Source organism: Notolepis coatsorum, assembly GCF_963971535.1.
Source record: "Notolepis coatsorum genome assembly, chromosome: 4".
In the NCBI taxonomy this organism is placed as follows: Eukaryota; Metazoa; Chordata; class Actinopteri; order Aulopiformes; family Paralepididae; genus Notolepis; species Notolepis coatsorum.
This window is the reverse complement of record NC_140168.1, coordinates 71,736,415-71,760,280: the sequence shown is the minus strand read 5'-3', so window position 1 is coordinate 71,760,280 and position 23,866 is coordinate 71,736,415. Positions and strand designations below refer to the sequence as shown.

Genomic DNA, 23,866 nt, shown 5'->3' with positions numbered 1-23,866 from the left:
TGTCTATAGATGATTACGATCCAAATAACCACTTTTAGTGCTATTTAGCACCCTTTTTGTTAAGAGTGTAGAACAGCAGGCCTTTTCACACACCCCACCTTCCCTCCCCTGCTAAATCAGGTGTGTTCTTTTTACACAGCCTATAGACTAATAAACTGTCCATACGATTTTGTTGTTCTCTGACAATACAGTTTAATCTAATCTAATATTTGTGTGATGTTCTGAAAATAAAATCACCTTCCGTGTCTGATCATTAAACTGACATGGCCAACATATCCGCCTTCAAAAGATACTTATGGTTATTCGTTTATTTTCTTGATTTGTAGTGGAAATATTTTTTATAATATTTGGAATGGTGTGTGCGCGTTTTTAATTTAGTATCTCCGTTAATCAGTAACTGCATTTTAATTTGTCATACCATGACAACTTTTGAACAGATACATTTGATCTATAAATCATATAGATATAATATATATACCTGGAATTGGCGTAAGTAAAGGCTGCTAACGGTGCAGTAACGGAGAGGCGGGGAGCACTCTGTGCATCTTGGGTGGTTGGGTTGGTTCTGAAATAGGTCTTCAAAGGCACGCACACACGCAAAAAATACAATTAATTTCACATGCAAAAGAAATTGTGTCAAAACGCCTGCTTTTTTCTTTCTCATAATTGACGCACAACTATAAAAATATGTTTACTGATTTCAGTCCAAACAAAGAAACAGTCATTGGAGCTCAATAATTCTTTCCCCCCAGATAATATTAATATCTGTGTAATAAGAATATATGGTTACATCATATTATCTGTGCTTTCCCAAATTCATATTAGGAATTGGGCTCATCAAGGGGAAGGTTTACCAATAAAGGCTTTAAAAATACCAACGACAGTTACACCTTTCAACCAAAGAAGGCCATCCAACCTTTTCATAAAGGACACAGTGGTGGGTGTCATATCTGTCATCAGTAATAAATCTGAGGGCAGAATGATAGACAGAGTCCAGAGGTTTAAGAGTTGAAGCCACAGCATGTCTATAAATCACATCACCATAGTCTAAAATGTATAAGAAAACAGCTTCAACAATCCTCTTTCTACTAATGACTAAAACTAACAATAATACAAAATAATATCCTATCCTGAGTGAGAGTGTGAAATTAAAACAGCTCCCTCAGAGTTCCACAGTAGGTCTTGCTTGGAATATGTCGACCCTAACCTGTCCAATATAATGTATTATGTGTGCAGTGGCTACTAGACAGTCCATCTATGCAGCCTAGTATAACCAGTGGTGACAAGCTACTGGCAGGAACTTCCTGCTTGACACCTTGTTCTCCGACAAGCCTCGTTCAAACCCTCCTCACCAACACTGTGTGAGCCCCAAAATTATATACGATCCATTTCCTCACCTGAAAAGCATCCAATTTTAATATTTAACTTAGGAGTGAGTTTACACCAAAGGTATACACTTTTATTTGATTTTTTATAGCATGTTGCTTTTATTTTGAAGGCCAAGCCAGAAGTGTTATATTTCGCTATATGCCTGGTGTAACAGAGCTGAATGTCTGCTGCCAAACAAAGTTCCAGTTCCCACTCAGGAAGGACAGAGATTATTTTGTGTGTGTGTGCAGAGATGGGCAGCGTTTCCATTACATGTATTTTAAATACATATTCCATTACTTTTATGTATTTTGTAATATCACACAAAATGAGACAGGTGTGAGTACAGGGGGGGCTCAGGAGTTACCAGTCGTCTGGTAATCAGAGGGATTCCGGCTCCTTCTGGCAGTGTGTCCAAGTGTTGAGCAAGGCACTTAACCCCTAACTGCCCCCGATTGTGGACTAGAAGTATATCATAAGGCCTGTTCTCAGACCAGTGTAATACATGGTAATTCACCCATCCCTGCCTCAAAGATACTGTTTTCAGTATTTTGAAAATACAAAATGTATGTATTTTAATTAAATACATTACCCACCAGTATTGTATAATGTATTTCGATACATTTGTTGAAAGATTATGTGTAATTATTAACCTCTTAACAAATTTGGCATAAAACGCCTGTCGATTGCATACCCAAAGTCATTTGAAAGCTATTATTGAACCATGAGTCTGGCCTCTTTTGAAAGGAAACATTCTGGATTTTCTTCCACAACAGGAAGAGTCACTATGAGCGCTACTGTAATAGAGTTACAGATGTTTGAACACACTGAAATAAAAGTGTTTAAAAAAAGCTTATTTTAAAAACTCAAAACTTTGGTATCCTTTGGTCAGTTTAAAGCCTTAATTCACCAACCATCCCACCATAATCTGCAGTTGTTTTAATTGATTGTACAAATTATATTATGATTGAACTTATTGTATATTGTACTGTTTATTTATCATGTATTTATTAAGTTTGTATGCTCAACGTAAAAAATTAGGGCTTGCCATCAATGGATTTTCAAGTTGAAATAATGATTGAATGAATTTTATATATATAAAATAAACAAAGCAACAATTTCAAAATCTAAAAAAGTAAGCTATTCCATAGAAATAAAATGTCAGAGTTTATGGGCTAGAACTCGTATTTAGACTGGTACGGTCCATGAACAACTAAAGGGTTTCTCTCCAGTATGACTTCTCATATGTATCTTCATAGTGCCATTACGAGTAAATGATTTACCACAAACTGAACAACGAAAGGGTTTCTCTCCTGTGTGGATCTGCATGTGCATCTTCACACTTCCTTTCACAGTAAATCGTTTCCCACAAACCGCACAACTAAATGGCTTATCCCCAGTATGAATTCTCAAGTGTTTTGTCAGTTTACCTTTTTCACCAAATCTTTTGTGACACAGTGTGCAACTATATGGCTTTTCCCCAGTATGACTTCTCATGTGTATGCCCAAATTTGAAGTATTAGTAAATTGCTTGCCACAAACAGTGCATGTCCTGTGAGTTTGAAGGTGAAGTTTCAAGCTCTCTGTGGGCTCTAAATGTTTTCCGCACAAACCACAACCACTGGGATGGACTTTCAAATGGGGCATTAAAGAATTCCTACTAGAAAAACATTTCCCACACACTTTGCAGCTCCAAGTCTCAGATATATGGTTTGATAATTTCACATCATGGGTCAATCCCACAAAGCTCTTAAGCTTGTTGCTGTTTGACAAATTCTGCCCTTTGTTTTTATGTGATTTCAGTGTGTTTAAACCTGACAGACCATCACTGTCACCAGTCTCAGTTCCAGAACAGTCTGATGAGAGGAGCTGGACATCTCTAGTTGGTTCTAAACCACCAGCTGGATGTAAGTTACTGGCTGGTTCTGATAGTCCACAGTCCTCTCCATCAGGTTCTGTTTTCATCTCTTCAGTTGAGGTGCTGGCTACAGGCTCAGTCTGGGTTTGGTTAAACCAAGAGGACTGAGGTTTCTCTTCATCATGTTCACTCTTCACAGGGGCAGGAGTGGATGTGAATTTTATGATATCAGCCTCCTCCAGACCTTGAAGATGCTCTCCCTCCTCACTGGTCCATAGTTCCTCCTGTTCCTCTTTAATATGTAGAGGCTCTGGCTCCTCCTGGCCCAGACTGGGGCTCCTCTCCTGCTGCTCAGAGAGAACCTCCTCTTCACAATCAGAGAGCTGTGGCGGGTCTAGAGAGAAGCAGAAAGAAATCAGTTAGCCAAGTTAAAGCTGTTGCTCAATTTGCTTTCAATAACCAGAATGGAAAACATTGGTGGTAAACCCATACCAATGATCTTGTCGCTCTACAGTAGAGTTCTATCCATCAATCCTTTCTCTCTGAAAGATGGGTTGCCTCCCACAGACTTAATATGCTTTATCATACATTCATAGACTGGTTATAATGTATGAATCTCTGTAAACTCTCCTGTTTAGTGGAAAGCGTAAGAGAAAAGACCAAAGCCTGACTAAAGATTACTCTCTATTATTGTTTTCTCTGAAGTCACTCAGCCATAGTAAATAATACTGTTAGTTAAATACAGAAGTATTGAGACAGTGATACTAAATTGGTTGTGTGTGTGGTGAGGTTTACAGGTAGGCACCTCCCTTGTGAGACTTTACCAGGCTTACCTCTATCTAAGGTCATCTACTAGTAAACGAGTGACCACTGCTGTCCCTGTCATCTGCCAGGTGTCAGGCTCCTCATTAATTTTGAGGACTAAATATCATACTTCTGAAAAATAAACAAACTACAAAGCAATATTATTCTGTCTAATATATTTTTCTGTGTCAAAGGTAGGGCTGAGCGATGAATCGGTTTAAAATCAAAACCGCAATTTTAAATTATGCGATTAGCAAATCGCAAAGCCTGCGATTTGGGATACGTTATACAGCGAGTCTGATTCAAGGTTTTTTCTTGCATGTCAGTCATGCTCACCAATCAGAAGTGCTGTGCTCCACGTGTACCAGCCATTGCTCACCAATCAGAAGTAGTCCAAGGTAGCTAATAGGGGTGTAACGATTCATCGAAATGCATCGATTCTAATGTGTTCGATTCGATGCATCGATTTGAATATGTTAGAATCGATTATAATGGAAATTAATAAAAAGAAATAATAATAAAATAAAAAAATCTTTAAAATTTTTTTTTTTTTTGTGTGTGTATTGTTTTTATTGACCTATAGTCCATTCATGCTGAGTGAATCAGTTCCCCCAGCCACATTTGTGTATTAATTTTTTTTTGGGGAATTAACTGATCGTTGTGAGGTCGAATCGTTACACCCCTAGTAGCCACGGTACGTATACGCCCAACAGTGAAGCGCCCGTGTGTGAAGAAGTTACACTGACCCATCTGGCGGCAGTCAGGTTAGTAATGCTCCATCACATGGTATATTTAAAAAATAATTATATCGCAAATTGAATCGCAAGAAAAATCGCAATTCAATATTTTCCCCAAATCATGCAGCCCTAGTCAAAAGTACTTGTTTTTTTTTGGTAATGTTGCCATTTTCAAATGATCCGTAAATAAACTATTTCTCACTTGAGGTGTTTGACCAACTGTCAACTTATCACAGAATATTCAGACTCTTTCTTCCAGCAGGTAACCATGGTAACCACTCCCCAAACATTCCATATAAGGGGAGGGGGGCTTCTCGCTGTTCCACCACCCCTTTCATTGTGGTGAAAATAATATGAAAGAAAGAAACAAATAAGCAATTAATGAGGTCGCAGCAGAGAGCATGAAGTGGTGTTATTTAATACCGAGGCTTCATGAGATGACCTCTAGAGGGCGTAGGATTTAATACCAGTCATCAAGGCTTCATGAGATGACCTCTAGAGGGCGTAGTATTTAATACCAGTCATAAAGGCTTCATGAGATTACCTCTAGAGAGAGTATTATTTAATACCAGTCATCAAGGCTTCATGAGATGACCTCTAGAGGGCGTAGTATTTAATACCAGTCATCAAGGCTTCATGAGATGACCTCTAGAGGGCGTAGTATTTAATACCAGTCATCAAGTCTTGGTTAGATGACCTCTCTAGAGCAGCGGTTCTCAACAGGGGTGCCGCGGCGCCTCAGAGAGCTGCCAGGGGTGCCTTGAGATAAAAATAAAAATTAGATTTTTTTGTATTCTTTTTGGATGACAGAAAATTATCACTAAAGTGCTATCTGTTGCAGCTGCACTGTTTTCCATGAAAATACCATATTTGGATAAGTTTGACCATTTCTCAAAATCTGAAAATCATTATTTAATAAAACACAGAAAAGGATCACCAAGTTACTTTGGATACAAAAAAAACTTTACAGACAACATTGAGACAAAGCTTCCTGACACAGCTCCATCCAAACTCTTGGAAGAACTCATTGAAATCTCATCTGATACCACCTGGAGAGCTAGTTTCAGAGTGTGGTGCTGAGTACCAAGTATCTCATGATGTTAAGGTGTTGATACCATTCAGCACCACATATCTGTGTGAAGCTGGCTTTTCATCCATGACAGCTCTGAAAACAAAATATAGGGCCAAGTTGAGCCTTGAGGATGACATGCGTGTTGCCTTGTCAAAGATCTCCCCACGTATTGACCGTATTATTAGCCAGCAGCAGCAGACCTCGCATTGAGCTAGAAATGTCCACTGAGTGAACGAGTGCTTATTTTCTGTATTTATTTATATTTTTTGAGAAATGGTAACTTGGTGATCCTTTTCTGTGAAATGGTCACACTTATCCAAATATGCAATTTTTATGGAGAACAGTGCAGCTGCAACAGATAGCACTTTAGTGATCCTTTTCTGTATTTAAAAAAGAATACATGATTTTAAGTTTTTGAGAAATGGTCACACTTATCCAAATATGCTATTTTTATGGAAAAGAGTGCAGCTGCAACAGATAGCACTTTAGTGATAATTTTCTGTAATTTTATTTAAAGAAATATGCTATTTGATTTACTACTACAAGCAGTGTAATGTCAACAGTACTAAGCCATTTAGACCTGAAACACCTGTTAATAATGCATTATATAGCCTGCATGCATATACACACAAATGTGTTTCCCGGTTTCTTAAATAAACATTATTTTGAAAGCAAGCACTTTTGTCATCATTGTAGCAAAAAAGACAGGACCGGAAAAGTCTTTATCGTATGTAGGGGTGCCCTGGAATATTTTATTGAACACAGGGGTGCCTTGGCAGCAGAAAGGTTGAGAACCCCTGCTCTAGAGGGTGTAATATTTCATACCAGCCATCAAGGCCTCATGAGATGACCTCAAGAGGATGTAATATTTAATACCAGTCATCAAGGCTTCATGAGATGACCTCTAGAGAGTATTATTTAATACCAGTCATCAAGGCTTCATGAGATGGCCTCTAGAGAGAGTATTATTTAATACCAGTGAATCAAGGCTTCATGAGATGGCCTCTAGAGAGAGTATTATTTAATACCAGTCATCAAGGCCTCATGAGATGACCTCTACATGGAGTATTATTTAATACCAGTCATCAAGGCCTCATGAGATGACCTCTAGAGGGAGTATTATTTAATACCAGTCATCAAGGCCTCATGAGATGACCTGAGGGAGTATTATTTAATACCAGTCATCAAGGCTTGGTTAGATGACCTCAAGAGAGAGTATTATTTAATACCACTCATCAAGGCCTCATGAGATGACCTCTAGAGGGAGTATTATTTAATACCAGTCATCAAGGCCTCAAGAGATGACCTCTAGAGGGAGTATACGCACACCAGCAACTAGGACAGAGAGACTTCGGCTCAGCTTCTTCCCCCAGGCCATCAGAGTCTTGAACACTGAACTCTCCACACACAAGCACACATGAGCACACACACAACACACATACTGTATACGCTCACACACTATCAGTCACTTTAGCACGCACACACACGCACATGCTGCACACACTCACACTGAACGGTCACTTTACACAATGGGTCACTTTAAAAAAAGAAAAAAGAAAAAAAGAACGGGAGTGGTTCTTGTATAGTAATAGATGGATATAGCAAGATAGCATAAGGATATATTGTTCTGAAGGTCCAGATTGATAATTAGAATTAGTTCAACAAAAGGGTGGATTGGGCTGTCACCTAAAGTCCACGTTTATTATTTTCTATATATATATATATATATATATATATATTGTTTTATTTGTAAGATATATATTTACTGTTGACCTGATAGTGTTTTATTGTTCGCCCGTATATGCTCCTTGTATCGCGCGCTGCATACAGTGCGCACCCATTCGAACGGAGAAAAAGTTATACCGTTAGTTTTGTATACATCGCAAGCCACTCAACACATATTGAACGGAGAAAAAGATACCGTTAGTTGGAGAATAAAAGTGAGGAGAGAGAGGTGTTTTGCTACAGCGCTGTGGTGGTAACGTTAGTGCAGTTATTAGTTACAAACGGTATCGTAATATCACCAAAGGAGAAGTGGAGTGACATATTCCAACATCGATCTGCCGACGTGCAGAGGATAACTGAGACAGAAGAGACGTTTAGACTGAGTTCGGTTGCGGTTGAACTCATATAGCAACCAACGGACTGTTTGCTAGTTAGCCCCAGTATAAAGGGCTAACGCACCAACCGTTACCCGAAGCTCGGGCGTTTTAGACTGTGGGAACCCGGTCCGTACAAGACCGCCTCTATATCCAGTGACTACCCGACGGTCTTCCACGGTTACCGTCCGGCGTCTACATCAGCCTCAGTCGTCTCTGCCCCCCCCCCCCCCCCCCCCATTCAGAGCTCTCCAACGGCCTGGTACCATTAATTTAGGAATCATAATCATTCGGAAATTGTTATATATATAAATTGTATAATAATTAGGATACTGGTTATAAGAAAATTTTATTAACCCCATTATATTTGTTGTTTATATTTATTTACATTTGTGTTTATGTTACACATTAAATGTGATTATTCAACCTGGTACCCCTCTCCCCTCCCATTTAATAGTGTCCGCCATTTTGTGTACATTTAATATTGGTTAATTAATCATTTAGTATTTGTCAAGCTCATTATTTAAATACAGTCAGGGTTGTGTAGCCCCTCAACTACAATATATAGTATAACTGTATATTGTATAGTATAGTATTGTATAGTAGTGTACATAAGACCCAGTGCCTCATCCGTAGCTTAACGCTGTATTGCACTATCGCAGGACCTTAGTATTTCTTTTACCATGCATTTTTTTTTTACTTTTATGTACATTATACACCTAATGTCTTATTACTTGTATTATTGCACAATCGCTGCGGGCATGACCACCCGCATTTCAGTGTATGCCTTGTATGCTGTGACAAATAAAACTCTTGACTTGAGTATTATTTAATACCAGTCATCAAGGCCTCATGAGATGACCTCTAGAGGGCGTATTATTTGATACCTGTTTGCATTGTACTAAGCCTGAGGACCAACACCAGTTGTAATGGCAGTGCCTTGGTCAAGGGTAATGGCAAGAGTATGTACTACCTAGTATCAACATGATTCAGTCAAAACATTGATCATGGCACTGTGATTTACAACCCAGCCCTACCTATACAAGAGGTCCACCGCATCCACTGCACCAGGGTCTGTCTGGCAGCCATGGTTTCTCCCTCCATCTCCACAGAACTGATCTCAGGACAGCTACGTCTTGCTGCTCCGCCTGAGGACACAACACAGAGCTACTAAATACAAAGTGCCAAAGAGGATATTCTCTGTTCGCTTCTTTTTCAGTCTTGACTCTTTTAAGGGCCTGCGTCCACCTACCGCATTTTTCTAGCAGAAAAACGCTGGCAGGGCGCTGGGTAGTGCTGGGATGAATCGATTGCGCAGAGAAAAATGTGCTAGACGGATGCAGGCCCTAAGTCAGCAACCCTGGCCAAACGGCAAGGAGTAGGCTGACAGCAAAATCCATACCAAGACTAATTTATATTTTTCTAGTCTAATTTTCTTTTAGATCAAGCTTTCTTATAGTTGATGAAACATTTTATTGTTGTTATGGAGAGTCGTGATTTTAGAGTAGTTTACTCTCTACATGCTGGTCCCCTCCCCTGCTGTAACATCACATGTGTATCACTACATGAAGGTCCCCTGCTGTAACATGTGCATCACTACATGCTGGTCCCCTGCTGTAACATGTGCATCACTACATGCTGGTCCCCTGCTGTAACATGTGCATCACTACATGCTGGTCCCTGCTGTAACATGTGCATCACTACATGCTGGTCCCTGCTGTAACATGTGCATCACTACATGCTGGTCCCTGCTGTAACATGTGCATCACTACATGCTCCCTGCTGTACATGTACAATATACATGTGATATGTTGTAGCTAGAACTCAAACCCAGTAGGTAGGAATTGTGTTAACATGACTAGAGGACAACTTGTTGTGAGACAACAGTTATAACCACTGCTTGTGTGTACATGGCTAGAGAGGACATCTTGTTGTGTGACTGACAACAGTTATAACCACTGCTTGTGTGTACATGGCTAGAGAGGACATCTTGTTGTGAGACTTGTAACAGTTATAACCACTGCTTGTGTTTACATGGCTAGATGACATCTTGTTGTGTGACAACAGTTATAACCACTGCTTGTGTGTACATGGCTAGAGAGGACATCTTGTTGTGAGACTTGTAACAGTTATAACCACTGCTTGTGTTTACATGGCTAGATGACATCTTGTTGTGTGACAACAGTTATAACCACTGCTTGTGTTTACATGGCTAGATGACATCTTGTTGTGAGACAACAGTTATAACCACTGCTTGTGTTTACATGGCTAGATGACATCTTGTTGTGAGACAACAGTTATAACCACTGCTTGTGTTTACATGGCTAGAGGACATCTTGTTGTGAGACAACAGTTATAACCACTGACTGCATGTCCATTCTTCATCAAGTCACTGCTCCTTTTACACAAACCTTATAATGTAGCCAACACCCTGTGTAGCGATAATGATATGTGCTTATTATTTTCGATTATTAACATTAACCAAGTGATATATTAGCTGAGCTGTGGGGTGTTGGTCTTTCCTTGTGTGAGGCCTCTGTATGCACCGGGGACAGGAGCTTCTGTCGCTGCAATGGTATAATAGAAGTGTAAAACGGTTGGTCTGTCTCTAAACAAGATTAATGGATTAAGAATGAATTTTTATTTTACAAACTTGTTCTGTTTGCAGGCTTCAGAGCATCCAGCATTTGACGCTGACGACCGATCTCTCCTTCATATTCTTCTATGGTTCTTTCAAACACTCCAAATATCTCTTCAACAGCTGCAGTCAGTCGCTCGTTGACTAACGATCTCAATATCTGTTTTCTAGACATGTCCAACTAATCTAAGTAAGGTAGATATTGGCAAGCTTTACTAGTGTCTTTTTTATTGTTAGCTCAGAAGCTAAGCCACAGAATAGCATGAGATGAGATCATCATCACCATCACATGCTTCACGGGAGCTGTTCCGGTCTGAAATGGACTTCAGAATAAAGGTTCCCATTCTCCACTTGCAAAATCTGAAAGTAGCCACTTCCGGCTGACTTCCGGTTGCCAATGGCACTTCCTGTCCCATCCAAATACATGAATGAATGAATGAATGAAAACTTTATTTAACAGATTGCAGAATGGGTACAATACAGTACGGCTCAATACATACAATTGTTAAGGGGATGCAGACCTGAGAAAGACGTTTGTCTTGTTTCCATCAGGGTCCCCACATTGGTTTTAGCTACTTTTCTCCCCTTATTTAAACAACTTTGTCGTCACAGAGAGGCAATGAAACGTTTGTATTATTATAGTATAGAATGTATTTAATAAGCAAACGTTTGTCAGCAGGGTTTTTGGGCTGTATTTCATGTAAAAACGTTTACTGTTAGTTTCCTTGCTCAGCCAGCATTAGCTAACAGAAGCTAGTGGTTAAACAGGCCGGATTAGCTTTGAGCTAACTATCTTTCCCGACCCATGTATTCATTCCATTCTAAACATAACGTTAGTTTACAAAACATGACCTGTCTATATAACGTTGAGGAACAAATTATAAGTGTGTGGGTGTGTGTTTTGGTGAACATTGGACTGCAACAGAAAATGCATCACAGTTACAGACAGTAGCTACTGTTAGCTGCACTCAGGCTGGCTGCACTCAGGCGGCGCGATCAGCCTGTTGGACAGGGAATGAAGATCTCCAGCGAACACTTCATTGCCTCGGATTATGTTGTTGGGGGTGGAAGGTTTGTCCAGAAGACCACTAATCAGCTGAAGCCTGATGCGGTTCCCTCGGTCTCCGACAGACAGACCGGCGCAGGCTGCCGGGAGCGATGGCTAGCCAGTTAGCAACAGCCGGGGACCTGGAGCGATGGCTAGCTAGTTAGCACCAGTCGGGGACCGGCGTTAGCTGCCGGGAGCGATGGCTAGCTAGTTAGCACCAGTCGGGGACCGGCGTCAGCTGCCGGGAGCGATGGCTAGCTAGTTAGCACCAGTCGGGGACCGGCGTCAGCTGCCGGGAGCGATGGCTAGCTAGTTAGCACCAGTCGGGGACCGGCGTTAGCTGCCGGGAGCGATGGCTAGCTAGTTAGCACCAGCCGGGGACCGGGAGCGATGGCTAGCTAGTTAGCACCAGTCGGGGACCGGCGTTAGCTGCCGGGAGCGATGGCTAGCTAGTTAGCACCAGCCGGGGACTCGCGTCAGCTCCCGGGAGCGATGGCTAGCTAGTTAGCACCAGTCGGTTGGTCCCCGGCTGGTGCTAACTAGCTAGCCATCGCTCCCGGCAGCTGACGCCGGTCCCCGACTGGTGCTAATTAGCTAGCCATCGCTCCCGGTCCCCGGCTGGTGCTAACTAGCTAGCCATCGCTCCCGGCAGCTAACGCCGGTCCCCGACTGGTGCTAACTAGCTAGCCATCGCTCCCGGTCCCCGACTGGTGCTAACTAGCTAGCCATCGCTCCCGGCAGCTAACGCCGGTCCCCGACTGGTGCTAACTAGCTAGCCATCGCTCCCGGTCCCCGGCTGGTGCTAACTAGCTAGCCATCACTCCCGGTCCCCGGCTGGTGCTATCTAGCTAGCCATCGCTCCCGGCAGCTAACGCCGGTCCCCGACTGGTGCTAACTAGCTAGCCATCGCTCCCGGCAGCTGACGCCGGTCCCCGACTGGTGCTAACTAGCTAGCCATCGCTCCCGGCAGCTAACGCCGGTCCCCGACTGGTGCTAACTAGCTAGCCATCGCTCCCGGCAGCTGACGCCGGTCCCCGACTGGTGCTAACTAGCTAGCCATCGCTCCCGGCAGCTAACGAGTGCAGCCAGCCTGAGTACAGCTAACAGTAGCTACTGTCTGTAACTGTGATGTATTTTCTGTTGCAGTCCAATGTTCACCAAAACACACACCCACACACTTATAATTTGTTCCTCAACGTTATATAGACAGGTCATGTTTTGTAAACTAAAGTTATGTTTAGAATGGAATGAATACATGGGTCGGGAAAGATAGTTAGCTCAAAGCTAATCCGGCCTGTTTAACCACTAGCTTCTGTTAGCTAATGCTGGCTGAGCAAGGAAACTAACAGTAAACATTTTTACATGAAATACAGCCCAAAAACCCTGCTGACAAACGTTTGCTTATTAAATACATTCTATACTATAATAATACAAACGTTTCATTGCCTCTCTGTGACGACAAAGTTGTTTAAATAAGGGGAGAAAAGTAGCTAAAACCAATGTATTTGGATGGGACAGGAAGTGTCATTGGCAACCGGAAGTCAGCCGGAAGTGGCTACTTTCAGATTGTGCAAGTGGAGAATTGCAATTTCTTTGGAAAATGATTCTTCTTCTTCTTCTTCTTCGTTTAAGTTTCCGGCGGACTACGCATCTAGGCGTATTGCCGCCCTCCACATGACAGTGAGATCACTGTAAAAACAAAATTATGGCGGGTCGCGACTACAAAAGCCGCACACCGCCACCTACTGCACATAGATATATATCTATGCTACTGCACACACCATTCCACAATATCCTTCTTCTTCACTGGGTATAGTGGCAGATTGCGACCACAAAAGCTGCATACTGCCACCTACTGTACACTCCATTCAACCCCATAACACACAAAACAACAAACCCATCCCTAACATCACCACCCTATCCAAACCTAATCTATGAGTCCCCCCTTGCCTCCTGTGGGCTGACTCTGACCTACTCGCTCACTAACACCCCCCTTCTCTAACGCTACTTGACCAGCCACCCTGTTTAACTCCGTCAAAACATCCTCCACTGTCAACCCCTCCATACCCAAGTGTCCCACTGCTGCTAAAACTATCAACCTAGTCCTCTCTGTCCTACTGCTAACCGTCGCTGTCGTATTCACTACTCCTGCCACAAAGGCCACCATACCTAACTTCTCCCTAAACACCCTCTCTTTCTTCGCCTGAACTTCCTCTACCACCCGATGCCCTATCCTAAAACCCTGCCCCCTATCTTGCTTTCCCTGATCCTCCTGCACTATCCTTACTGCCAACTGCCCTTCCCTAAACCCCTGTCCCTTGTCTTGCTGTCCCTGTCCTACCTTCCTAGCTGCCTCCGCATATGAAATTCTACCTTCCCTTCGCACCTGCTGGACCATTACCTCTAGCTTCATCGCCTCACAACCCCAATACGCTACACTATGCTTCCCACCACAACTACAACACTTCGGCTCCACTCCCAGTTCACACTCCCCATACTTGTGCTCCCCACTACACCTACCACATCTCTGTCCCTTCCTACACCACTTAGCTACATGTCCAAACTCCAGGGCCCTCATTCATCAACGTGTCTTACGCACAGATTTGTGCTTAACCTGTGCGTACGATCATTTCTAAGCAAAGAGTGGGATTCATCAATTTCAACTTGAACTTGACTCTGTGCTTATATTTACGCACAGCTCGGAGCACACTTAGCTGACGCCCAGTGGTAGAACATCGTTACTACGGCATAAGCGCTCCTCAGTTCTGCATTAGTTTCAAGGCGGAAATAAGCTTCCGTGCATTAGTTTCAACACTGGCGTGTTCAACTTCTGTATGACCCCCCAGATAGCAAAAGGTGTTAATTCAATGTTGATTTATGGTCACAATGCTTGATTTTTGGTTAAGGTCGACGATTGATGTTGAATCACCCATTAACCTTTAAAGCAATTGACTAATGTTGAAAACATATCATTGAATCAATATTGTTTTGTGGTTGCATTTTAATGATTGAAATGCCAATATCTAATACATGTTGAATCAACGGATGCTGCTCAACATGCTGTCGTCATCAGGCTTGTTCAAGATGGATTTAGGTTTGCCTCGACTAGTAGACGAGAGTAGCCGAGTGAAGCCGGGGGAGGAGTTAAGAGGGCGGACACTGCCGATTTCACGAGAGCCCCTCGCCTAGTCTCGCGCGGCAGATACGCTTTCACGTCACCACACACACATTACACACCTGTCCAGCTCATTATAATGCGATGGCCGTGTGCAAAATTAGATCAGATTCAAATGTACAGCACACCATATACTGCTACAGTGGAATATACTATTCATATACCATAATGTATACCATCTTGTTGCGCGCTCCTGGCCGCACGCACACACAACACACTGCTGTATGTGTGTGTGTGTGTGTGTGTCTGACAGCTTGAAGTTTATCATGATGATATGATGATAAGTTGATAACGCATAACATAATAAAGTTTTCAATCAATCAAACGTCTCATAACTCCCTGGCTGTCACATGGCTGGTGACTGACAACTTTTCTGAGCCAATAGGCGCTTTGCGCGACCGTAGCAAGTCGCTTCCCAGCCGGGAGCAGCCGGCTGAGAGGTACTGTGGAGCCTCGCTCTGAATGCTGCGCGCGGCTCGCTCCCGCGGGAGTTCCGCGCCTCGCCTCGTCACATTTTCAGAGCAAATCGGACAACATTCTAACCGTCATGCAACGCGCTTGGCGAGGCCGTAGTAAAAACTGCGCAGATCTGCGTCCGCCTATCCCATCTTGAACAAGCCTATCGTCTCATCACCCAGACTGCACTGCACTTGTGCTGCCCCGCCTCCCAGAATGCACCTGTGCGGCAGCTTCCTGGCTGCTACCTCATGTCTCTCTGCATCGGTGAGTACTGCATGGCAATAATGTCGATTATGTTGTATGTTGTATGTTGTATGTATGCTTTCGATTGCAAACGCCAGCGGAGTAGTGCCGTGTTCGTTTTTACATGGTAGAGAATATTATATTAACAGTTATTCATGCCTGCTAGCTGAAGCTAATTTAGCTAGTAGCGTTAGCAGTTAGCTATGATGAATGTTTCTTGATTTTGGTGTTTAGTGATATCCACCTGTTGTATATACTGTTATACATTTTATGTAGGCTAACGCTCTTAAGCGCGGTGAAAATGAGTGCGGCGAAACTATTGAAAGAAGTAATGTAACAAGCGGTAGATACAATGTGCAAGCACTGGAGTCATTGGGAGTTGGGGCTAACTAGCTTAGCTCTGTGGAAGAGCCGCGGTAAATCTAGGGACGTTAAGGCGGCGAGGTGAGAGATTTGACGAAACACTGTGGAAGATATTGTTGTTAAGAAGCGAGTCGAGTGGTTCGTTGGTGTGATTGTGGCCGTATTAATGGTTATATTTAATGCGGTAATAAGTGTAAGACGATGTTGTTATGGAGAAGCAGTCGCGGGTTGATGACGTCATATTGTGCGACCTAGGAAGGGGAGCATGAGGCTGGCTAGGCTGTTAGCTTGCGTGCGACTGTTTTGTGAGTTTGCGGGCGACATGTGTTATGATTAGAGTTTTGAAAATGATGGTTAGGAAGTATTAGAGGACGCGGTGGATGTCGTGGCATTGTATTAGGACGAAACTGAGTGTTTTGTGATAATAGTTGTACGTTGTCGCGGTGTACATCGGTTGCTGTGCGTTTGCGCTTCTGCGCATGCGCGTTACAACGCGGATCGCTGTTTTTTCTTTTCATTCGCTCTGGGGATGGATAACGGGTGAGGAAATATTTGGCATTGTGTTCAAATGTTTGTATTTGTATATTGATATTGTATGTTTGTGTAACAAGGGGAAGAGATGTGAAATGTATGATGATTAGATTATGGGAGTATGTTGTATGTTGTATGTTGTATGCTTTCGATTGCAAACGCCAGCGGAGTAGTGCCGTGTTCGTTTTTACATGGTAGAGAATATTATATTAACAGTTATTCATGCCTGCTAGCTGAAGCTAATTTAGCTAGTAGCGTTAGCAGTTAGCTATGATGAATGTTTCTTGATTTTGGTGTTTAGTGATATCCACCTGTTGTATATACTGTTATACATTTTATGTAGGCTAACGTCAGTAACGTTTCAAAATGTGGCTTATGATGTATTCTTTAACAGGATACACTGGCACAATCAGTTAGCTTAGCATTGCTGCTACCTTGCTTGCTAAAAAGTCATGGTAAACCAACATGGCAGGGTGCAGGCATACAGGCCGGGCCTGTCTCTCTCCCTCCCTCCCTAATGTGTTTGTGCTTAAAACAGTGAATGATGACAGCATGTTCTCAGAGCATTTTCAGAGCACTGTTAAACTGTTAAATGGTCATTTTAAAACTAATATAAGAAATTAATGTATATAGTGGTATATTTATGAGGGAAAACAAATATTTGCAACAACTTTTAACATTTATACAGGTAGGTTATTGATAACTAATTCTGCTATGAGTGTCATATTATAATCAATCAAAGCGAGGAACATAGAACCCGGGGAACATAGGACCGGGGGAACATAGGGATGATCCCCTGGTGGGTATCCACTTGCATTCATTGTGCTACAGTAAGCTAGGCTAGCTGGTTTGTATCCACTTGCATTCATTGTGCTACAGTAAGCTAGGCTAGCTGGCCTGTTCTGTTTCCATTCATTGTGCTAAGCTAGGCTAGCTGGTTTGTATCCACTTGCATTCATTGTGCTACAGTAGGCTAGCTGGTCTGTATCTGCTTCCATTCATTGTGCTAAGCTAGGCTAGCTGGCCTGTTCTGTTTCCATTCATTGTGCTAAGCTAGGCTAGCTGGTCTGTACCTGCTTCCATTCATTGTGCTAAGCTAGGCTAGCTTGCCTGTTCTGTTTCCATTCATTGCGCTAAGCTAGGCTAGCTTTCAGCAGGATATCTTTCTACTGAATGCACAGAGAGGAAACTGGTATCTATCTTCTTGTCTGACTCTGGAGAAGACGATAAGATAATTTCCCATAATGTTGGCGCATTCTACTTTAAACACTCACTTTTAACATTCAATTTAGACACTTTAAAAAATGTTTAACACTCCATCATATAATATCTATGTATTACTAAACTATACTATATTTTGTATCCAGGTGACAGCCACTGGCCCACTATCGCCCCAGACCATTGCAATGGTTCCAGACAGTCTCCCATCGACATCGTGTAGGCTAATGCCACCGAGGACTCTGCCCTCACTGCCTTCTCCTTCGTCAACTACGGCAACACCTCTGCCCTGTACGAGAGCGAGAACACCGGCAAGACAGGTGAGCAATGATAGGGACCCTGTATTGAGAAAGGATAGGGACCCTGTATTGGGAAAGGATAGGGACCCTGTATTGAGAAAGGATAGGGACCCTGTATTGGGAAAGGATAGGGACCCTGTATTGAGAAAGGATAGGGACCCTGTATTGGGAAAGGATAGGGACCCTGTATTGAGAAAGGATATGGACCCTGTATTGAGAAAGGATAGGGACCCTGTATTGAGAAAGGATATGGACCCTGTATTGAGAAAGGATAGGGACCTGTATTGATAAACTATAGGGAACATGTATTGATAAACGATAGTATTCAGTCACATAAAGAGGAACAAAAATAAACAGGATGATTAGTAGTCATTTAGAACAACGCCACCAGACTGTTTGTAAAGAGTTTCTAGTTTGAGGAGAAACAGGATTCCTTTCACTCGAGTCTCCAGTCAGTCTGGGTGTAGTTTGTGTTCAGTGCATCACCTCCATCCCAACAAGAAGACCCCCTGGAGACCCCTGTCCTAGAGGACCTCTCTCCCAGTCCAGACCCCTGTCCTAGAGCAGGGGTTCCCAAACTTTTCAGGCCGGGGCCCAGAAAATAAGGCGTCAGAGAGCCGCGGCCCAATGCACATCGTCTGGCATTTTTTATTTTTTTTTTGTCATGCGACCGATTTTTTAAGCCAAATATCACTTCAATCCTATTAAGTTAGTTCAAGTTAGTTATTCATTTATATGTGCTATTTATGAGAGGGCTAACTTGTTGCAAAATAATAATGATAATAATAATAGCCTCATTAAAATACTATTGTTGCTTCGGTTGTTTTCAGCGTTTTATGTGCATAATCTGTTATTTAGTTTGAAATGTTCGTTGAAATAAGTAGATTTTTCGTTTTTGTTTATTTATTAAGTTAATATAAAACCATAGTCACATTTTAGAATACTATAGAATAGAATTTTAGAATACAACTAGAAACACTGTCCTGGCCTGCTTCTAAGTTCAGTGGCCTGACAAAAAAAATAAAAATAAAAAAAATAAAAAAATAAAAAATAAAAAATAAAAAAAATGTTTTTTTTTATTTTTTTTTATTTTTTTTTATTTTTTTTTATCATCTCGCGGCCCATCCGTGGCTGCTCGCGGCCCACCTTTGGGTCGCGACCCCGACTTTGGGAACCACTGTCCTAGAGGACCTCTCTCCCAGTCCAGACCCCTGACCTAGAGGACCTCTCTCCCAGTCCAGACCCCTGACCTAGACTAGAGGACCTCTCTCCCAGTCCAGACCCCTGACCTAGAGGACCTCTCTCCCAGTCCAGACCCCTGACCTAGAGGACCTCTCTCCCAGTCCAGACCCCTGACCTAGAGGCCCTCTCTCCCAGTCCAGACCCCTGACCTAGACTAGAGGACCTCTCTCCCAGTCCAGACCCCTGACATAGAGGCCCTCTCTCCCAGTCCAGACCCCTGACCTAGACTAGAGGACCTCTCTCCCAGTCCAGACCCCTGACCTAGGGGTGGTTAAGGACGGGGACATGTAGGCCTAATGTATGGAGATGTTTTTCATCCACATGCTCTTGTACAACCCCATCATGTCTGACTCTGTGTGCATGTTATGCTTGTTCAGTTTATTATTCAACGTTTTGTGCCCTGGCTTTCTGGAATAACTTATTTTTTTGTATGCAAGAATGTGCTTTAAAACTCAATGCATTATTCTGTGTTTTGGATTATTAAAGCTGCAGTAGGCAACTTCGGAGAAGTTTAGCAAATAGCAGTTATAAATAGAGGACAGTTTAGCAGTTATGAATAGAGGACAGTTTAGCAGTTATGAATAGAGGGCAGTTATGAATAGAGGGACAGTTTAGTTAGACGAATTGTGCACCATGACAATTCGACGAAAGGTCATAAGCCAGGATTTGAACCCGTAGCGTCGCGGTACGTAGCTGAACCCACCCTCTGTTTGTTTGTCTTCCAGTCAAAGTGACTCTGAGGAGTGGCGTGCAGGTGTCCGGGGGGGGTCTGTCCGAGGCCTACGACAGCCTACAGTTCCACCTGCACTGGGGCAACGGCTCTGAGGTGAAGGGGTCCGAGCACACGGTGAACGGCAAGCGCTACACCATTGGAGGTACGGGTTCGACTAGGGATCAGACTGGGGGCTAGATCCACAAAGAATGTATTGCACGGTGCTAATTGCACCCTTACTTACAATTCATTATGAATTCAAAATGGGGGACCCTGATGTAAACAAGACGAAAGTCTTTCTCTGGTCTGCATCCCCTTAACAATTGTGTGTATTGAGCCGTACTGTATTGTACCCATTCTGCAATCTGTTAATAAAATGTTCAATCAATCAATCACCTGCACTGTGATTGATTGAATGACATTTGTACTGTACTTTACTGTACATATAAAACCATTGAAACAATAGAAAAAAGATGCAGGTGCGTTGAAAAAGGAGTCCAAAGAAGTGGGCGCAGGCGAGCGTTTTGAGCCCCAGATGTTCATTAACCCCCGCATGGCTTCCCCTCAGATGCACATCGTGAACCTCAAGTCGTCCTACGGCGGGAACACGTCGCTGGGCGTCGCCGACCCCGCCGGGCTGGCTGCCTTCGGCTTCTTCAACGAGGTGAGGATGTGTGTGTGTGTGTGTGTGTTTGGGTGTTCGAACGTTCGGACCTTCGTTCATTACGTTGGCATTCAAATTCTAAATCAACATTAGAACATTTTCATTTTTAATTAAAAAAATAAATCTATTATTTTTAATTGTTTATGTCTATTCATTCTGTTTAAACCAATGGGGTTTTTCTTCACAGTTGCAGATAGAGATTAGGCTACACTAATATTATAGTATTAAAAACTGATGAATTATATTCATTAAAGAAAGTTGATTTAATAAAAGAAAAAGACTCACTTTATTCAAATTGAGGATTTAGTTTGAGGATATTTATATATATAAAAAAAGAAATAAATTTTTTTTTAAAGATTTTTTTTTATTAAAAACGTAGGATCAAATGTCCGTTTGAAAAACCCTGACGAAGTTCGAATCCCAAAAACAGGCTTCGGGGACAGCTTTAGTGTGTGTGTGTGTGTGTGAGAGAACAGGGTACAATAGACTCGAGCGCTAAACCATGACTGCGTTTTGACAGGAAATGTCTGGAAATGCGACTAACTCACCTGCCAGTTGGAACGCCTTGACCTCCCACCTGAGCAACGTCATGCTGAAAGGTTAGAGGATGTTTCGATATGTGTTGCCTTGTCCAACGAGAGTTAAATCATCTCCTATCAGGCTGTCTGGCTGCAGGTTCAACAAGTTAAATCATCTCCTATCAGTCTGGCTGCAGGTTCAACAAGTTAAATCATCTCCTATCAGTCTGCCTGTAGGTTCATATAAAACCATTGAAACAATAGAAAAAAGATGCAGGTGCGTTGAAAAAGGAGTCCAAAGAAGTGGGCGCAGGCGAGCGTTTTGAGCCCCAGATGTTCATTAACCCCCGCATGGCTGGCTTCCCCTCAGATGCACATCGTGAACCTCAAGTCGTCCTACGGCGGGAACACGTCGCTGGGCGTCGCCGACCCCGCCGGGCTGGCTGCCTTCGGCTTCTTCAACGAGGTGAGGATGTGTGTGTGTGTTTGGGTGTTCGAACGTTCGGACCTTCGTTCATTACGTTGGCATTCAAATTCTAAATCAACATTAGAAAATTTTCATTTTTAATTAAAAAAATAAATCTATTATTTTTAATTGTTTGTCTATTCATTCTGTTTAAACCAATGGCGTTTTTCTTCACAGTTGCAGATAGAGATTAGGCTACACTAATATTATAGTATTAAAAACTGATGAATTATATTCATTAAAGAAAGTTGATTTAATAAAAGAAAAAGACTCACTTTATTCAAATTGAGGATTTAGTTTGAGGATATTTATACATATAAAAAAAGAAATACATTTTTTTTTAAAGATTTTTTTTTTTAATTAAAAACGTAGGATCAAATGTCCGTTTGAAAAACCCTGACGAAGTTCGAATCCCAAAAACAGGCTTCGGAGACAGCTTTAGTGTGTGTGTGTGAGAGAACAGGGTACAATAGACTCGAGCGCTAAACCATGACTGCGTTTTGACAGGAAATGTCTGGAAATGCGACTAACTCACCTGCCAGTTGGAACGCCTTGACCTCCCACCTGAGCAACGTCATGCTGAAAGGTAAGAGGATGTTTCGATATGTGTTGCCTTGTCCAACGAGAGTTAAATCATCTCCTATCAGGCTGTCTGGCTGCAGGTTCAACAAGTTAAATCATCTCCTATCAGTCTGCCTGTAGGTTCAACAAGTTAAATCATCTCCTGTCTGGCTGCAGGTTCAACAAGTTAAATCATCTCCTATCAGGCTGACTGTCTGCAGGGTTCAACAAGTTAAACCAAGACCTTTTAAGGCTTTAAATGGAGAATTATGAACGTAATACTTTTTAAGACTTGTTAACCCTTTCACTATCACACGACAGACAGTTAACCGGTCTGTGTCTGTGTCTCTGAGGATGTGTGTCTGCGTCTCTTTTCTGAGGATGTGTGTCTCTTCTTTGAGGATGTGTGTCTGTGTCTCTTCTTCTTTGAGGACGTGTGTCTCTTCGTCTCTGAGAAAGTGTCTGTGTCTCTTCATCTTCAGGTCAGCACGCGTCCCTGCCAGCAGGCCTTTCGCTGGACGATCTGCTAGAAGGAGTGGATCGTACCTACCTGGGCTCCTTGACCACCCCCGCCTGCAACGAGGCTGTGGTTTGGACCGTGTTCAAGGACTCGATCAAAATCAGCAAAGATTTGGTGAGGTTTCATTTCATCATAGATGTTAGCTAGCTGGCACCACAAGTCTCAAGAGAGATGTAAATGATCGACCACAGGAAAAAAGGTACATAATGTACATTATGTTATATCCTCATACGTCTTGTATAAGTCAGCAAAAGTCAAAAAGTGACCGGTAGTCGAACCAACAATGATTGTAGTTGTGGTTTGAGTGCTCTCACCACTTGACTAAGCATCCCACCCTGAAACAAACACAGCTCTCACCACTAGACTAAGACGACACCCACCCTGATACAAACACTGTGACAGACCCTCTAAACACTGATAGACCCTCTAAACACTGATAGATCCTCTAAACACTGATAGACCCTATAAACACTGTGACAGACCCTCTAAACACTGACAGACCCTCTAAACACTGTGACAGACCCGACAAACACTGTGATAGACCCGACAAACTGTGATAGACCCTCTAAACACCGATAGATCTATCACAGTGTTTAGAGAGTCTATCAGTGTTTAGAGGGTCTATCAGTGTTTAGAGGGTCTATCACAGTGTTTAGAGGGTCTATCAGTGTTTGTAGGGTCTATCACAGTGTTTAGAGGGTCTATCACACCCTCTAAACCAGGGGTGGGCAATTATTTTTCCCGGGGGGCCGAATGAGCAACTGAAAATATGTTGGGGGGCCGGGCCAAAATTCCAAACTCAATTATGCATAATATAAATTTTATTTCTATATAAAAAGCAGTAAATGGCATTGTTTTGACCCCTGGTAAGAGTGTATGTTATTATTTGGCAATTAAAAGGTGAGGTTAGCTTTCAAAAATATAATTTATTCAAATAGAATTTATTTCCAAAATGATAAACAAAATGTGAAACATTAATAACAAAGGGCATTTTGAGTTTCATATACTATTGAAACAAGGATTTTCTTAGCTTTCTAAAGACATCACATCATCTTATAGCAAAAATAAACAAGACATGTCACTGAACTGTGTAAAGAAAAGTGTCCCCGTTTTGTAGCCTTTTTTACTTTACATGCCTATATTAAACATTTAATGTTTTCAGAACTGTGCAAAGAAAAGAAAAAATCAAGTGTCCCATTTCACTTGTTATATTTCCACATTTTAGTGTTCTTCAGTTCTTTTTTTTTCATTCAGTGTGAGAAATCCAGTCT

General features: G+C 42.3%; 1 protein-coding gene across 1 annotated transcript; it reads right to left on the bottom strand.

Moving 5' to 3' along the window:
• Window positions 1–1,243: 1,243 nt before the first annotated feature.
• Window positions 1,244–10,786, bottom strand: LOC311227708 (uncharacterized protein). Its single transcript, XM_084313468.1, has 3 exons — window positions 10,592–10,786; window positions 8,976–9,086; window positions 1,244–3,620 (listed from the first exon to the last, which is right to left on the bottom strand). Exons 1-3 carry the CDS (start codon window positions 10,749–10,751, stop codon window positions 2,557–2,559), a joined length of 1,335 nt encoding a protein of 444 aa, XP_084169594.1. The 5' UTR covers window positions 10,752–10,786; the 3' UTR covers window positions 1,244–2,556.
• Between the last annotated feature and the right edge of the window lie 13,080 nt (window positions 10,787–23,866).